This window comes from Buteo buteo, chromosome 31 (assembly GCF_964188355.1).
Source record: "Buteo buteo chromosome 31, bButBut1.hap1.1, whole genome shotgun sequence".
In the NCBI taxonomy this organism is placed as follows: Eukaryota; Metazoa; Chordata; class Aves; order Accipitriformes; family Accipitridae; genus Buteo; species Buteo buteo.
The window spans coordinates 1,729,421-1,732,607 of NC_134201.1; the positions used below are offsets into that span (position 1 = coordinate 1,729,421).

Below are 3,187 nucleotides of genomic sequence, written 5' to 3' on the forward strand. Positions count from 1 at the left end.
TATTACACAGATGTTGTAATGTGTTCAGCTCTCAACAAGCATTAGACACCTTTATAGAGGCTCCAGGTAACCCTCCAGAGGGGGTTCATACCTCTTTAGAAGTGAAAGGAAACCAAACGTTACTGTAGGAACATTATAAATGAAAAATAATAATTACAGTAACAATAAAGAGAACAACAACAACAACAGGTCAGGACTGGTGTGGAATACCCTGGCAGTCATTTGTGGAGAGATGGGATGTTTCTTGGTGCTAAATAGGAGTCCATGTAATCAGTTTCCTAATACCATTCTTGATCTTTTGGTTCCTCATGCTGTAGATGAGGGGGTTCACTGCCGGAGGCACCACTGAGTACAGAACTGCAAGCACCATGTCCAGGGATGGGGATGAGATGGAGGGGGGCTTCAGGTAGGCAATCATGCCAGTGCTTACAAACAAGGACACCACAGCCAGGTGGGGGAGGCACGTGGAAAAGGCTTTGTGCCGTCCCTGCTTGGAGGGGATCCTCAGCACAGCCCTGAAGATCTGCCCATAGGACAGCACAATGAAAACAAAACAATAGAAGTGCACAAAGACACTAACCACAAGTACTCCAGCTTCCCTGAAGAAGGAGTCCAAGCAGGCGAGCTTGAGGATCTGGGGCATTTCACAGAAGAACTGGTCCACAGCATTGCCCTTGCAGAATGGTAGTGAAAATGTATTGGCAGTGTGCAGCACAGCATGGAGAAACCCACAGCCCCAGGCAGCTGCTGCCATGTGGACACAAGCTCTGCTGCCCAGGAGGGTGCCATAGTGCAGGGGTTTGCAGATGGCAACGTAGCGGTCATAGGCCATGACAGTGAGGAGATACAATTCTGCTGACATCAAAAAGACTAACAGAAAGACCTGGGCAGCACATCCTGGGTGGGAAATGGCCCTGGTGTTCCAGAGGGAATTGGCCATGGATTTGGGGACAGTGGTGGAAATGGCACCCAGGTCGAGGAAGGAGAGGTTGAGGAGGAAGAAGTACATGGGTGTGTGGAGGCGGTGGTCGCCGGCTGCGGTGGTCGCCGGCTACGGTGGTGATGATGAGGCCATTTCCCAGGAGGGCAGCCAGGTAGACGCCCAGGAAGAGCCAGAAGTGCAAGAGCTGCAGCTCCCGTGTGTCTGCAAATTCCAGAAGGCAGAACTCAGTCATGGAACTGCTGTTGGGCATATGCTTCCTCTGGACACGGGGGACTGTCCAAGGAGGAAAAGGCAGTGACAAATTACCAGAAACATCTCTGAGCAAAACCAAAGATATGTCTCATACACCCTCCTCCTCTCACACACGCTACCTTTTCCCTTCCTCAGGAGAAACTTTCATTCTGCCTCTGGTCTTCAGCTTCATATTCTGTGGCTCTGTGTGCTGGAGCAGGGCCTCTGCCCGTTGTCTCTTGAGGAGTCGACCCAGCCCCATTGCAGTGGGTAGATGGGAACGTGGCGGGGGGCTGGGTTTGATAGTCAGAATATGTCAGATAAAATCACTCCTAACACAGGAGGGCTTGTCAGCATCTGCAGTCCCAGTGTTAAAGAATGTGGGTGCAGAAAGGAGATTTAGGGGGGCTGCGTTTTTTTACCTCTTTCCCCCATCCTGCCCTGGGAGTGTTCTCTGAAATCAGAAATCATGAGCATTTCTACTGCACTCAGAGAGACCAGCTGTGAGAGATGAGAGGCAAAGGGATTCACTGTGGCTTAGTGAGGAGTGAATGGAACTGGTTGGGCTTGTTCCCAGCTACCCTGTGCTTGCAGTTTTCTTCAGATGGAGGGCGATCACACTCCTATGGTACCAGTAAAAGCCACCAGACACTACTGAAAGGAGAGGGACCCACTGCAGACCACTAAATGTCTCACCCTTTCTCAAGGTCTCAGCACCCTCTTTCTACAAAAGGACACACACGGCTCATTTCATCAACCCAACAGCATTTCCTCAGTTATAGATAGGATCTCTGCACCTCTCTCTGTGGGCTTTCAGATAACACAAAGATGCTTATGTGAACAACTTCCCTGCTTAAGGACAGCTCACAGCTTGGAAAGCCACCCCAAAGAGATAGCCAATGTCCTAATGATTACATCTAATCCAGGGAAAACCAGCTCATTCCCCAGCCCCACAGACTGCATTGCCCACAGCCCCACAGGTGAAAGCTGGGACACCTCATTTCCAGGGACACACCTGCATAGGAGGACCCACAAGGTCAGTGTGTGACCCTGCAGCTAAAACTCCCATTCCCAGAGGGCCTGACAGCAAGAATGAAATAACAATAAAAACAACACAGACAACTGGAGAAACATGGGAAAATACAGTGAGGGTCTGGCTGGGAGAGGCAGCCGGGCACTCAGGAAAGTTCTGCTTACTCAGCTGTTCAGACCTCCTCCCAGACACCAACAGTGCCAGGCAGATGCTCTCAGCCCTGAGCTCTGCAGAGGGAAATGGGCACGTGGCTGGAGAGCTGCACCCACGGCTCTGCTGGAGCTCTGGCTGCTGAGGAGATGGTTCATGCCTTGGACCCCCCAGCTCTGAGGGCAGAGGCTTTGCTGGGAGGGAGAGGAGCCAAAGGGGCTTGCTCAGAGGAAGGGGTCTGCACTGGAGGAGATCATACAGAGTTTTCTGAATTCTCTCTCCCACAACATTTCTGCGTTTTATTTCCTCTGATCTCATTCCCTGATTATATTCTTGCTGGCTGGAGATTTTCCTCCTGGGAGGTGTTTCCCTGTGCCTTTTCTTTTCCCTGTCAGCACTCACAGATCCCATCCCAATCTCTGTGCGCTCCCCCTGGCCCTACAGAAACATGCCTGTTTGCAGGGCACTGGCCAGGCACATGCTCCTTTTTGCAGGTGGTAAAGGGCAGATCAGAACAACCCTGAGAGGTGCAGCAGAGGTGATTCTGGTGGTGCCCATAGGCAGGGGAGTGGCTGAAGGCATTTTAGGAAGCTCTTGGCAGACCTACTGATCACTCAAAGTTGCAGTTCAGGAGTCTCAGGGACTTGTTGAAATTTGAGTGTTCCTTTTCCACTTCTCCTTGTCTCTCCTCCCTCCTTACCCCTCTGGAATTGGAAACTGAGAAGATAGACACAGGAAAGCTCCTTATCTTTATAATAATCCCTGCCTTGTTCTTCTGCTTGAAACATCCTGTTTGAAATATTCTGGGGGTGATTGGGAGCTCTGAGCAT

At 50.9% G+C, this 3,187-nt stretch overlaps 1 protein-coding gene across 1 annotated transcript; it reads right to left on the reverse strand.

The window, feature by feature from the left end:
* Nucleotides 1-250: 250 nt before the first annotated feature.
* LOC142025985 (olfactory receptor 14C36-like) lies at nt 251-832 on the reverse strand. The gene has a single exon (XM_075018732.1). The coding sequence runs from the start codon at nt 830-832 to the stop codon at nt 251-253; it is 582 nt and encodes a 193-aa protein (XP_074874833.1).
* Nucleotides 833-3,187: the final 2,355 nt, after the last annotated feature.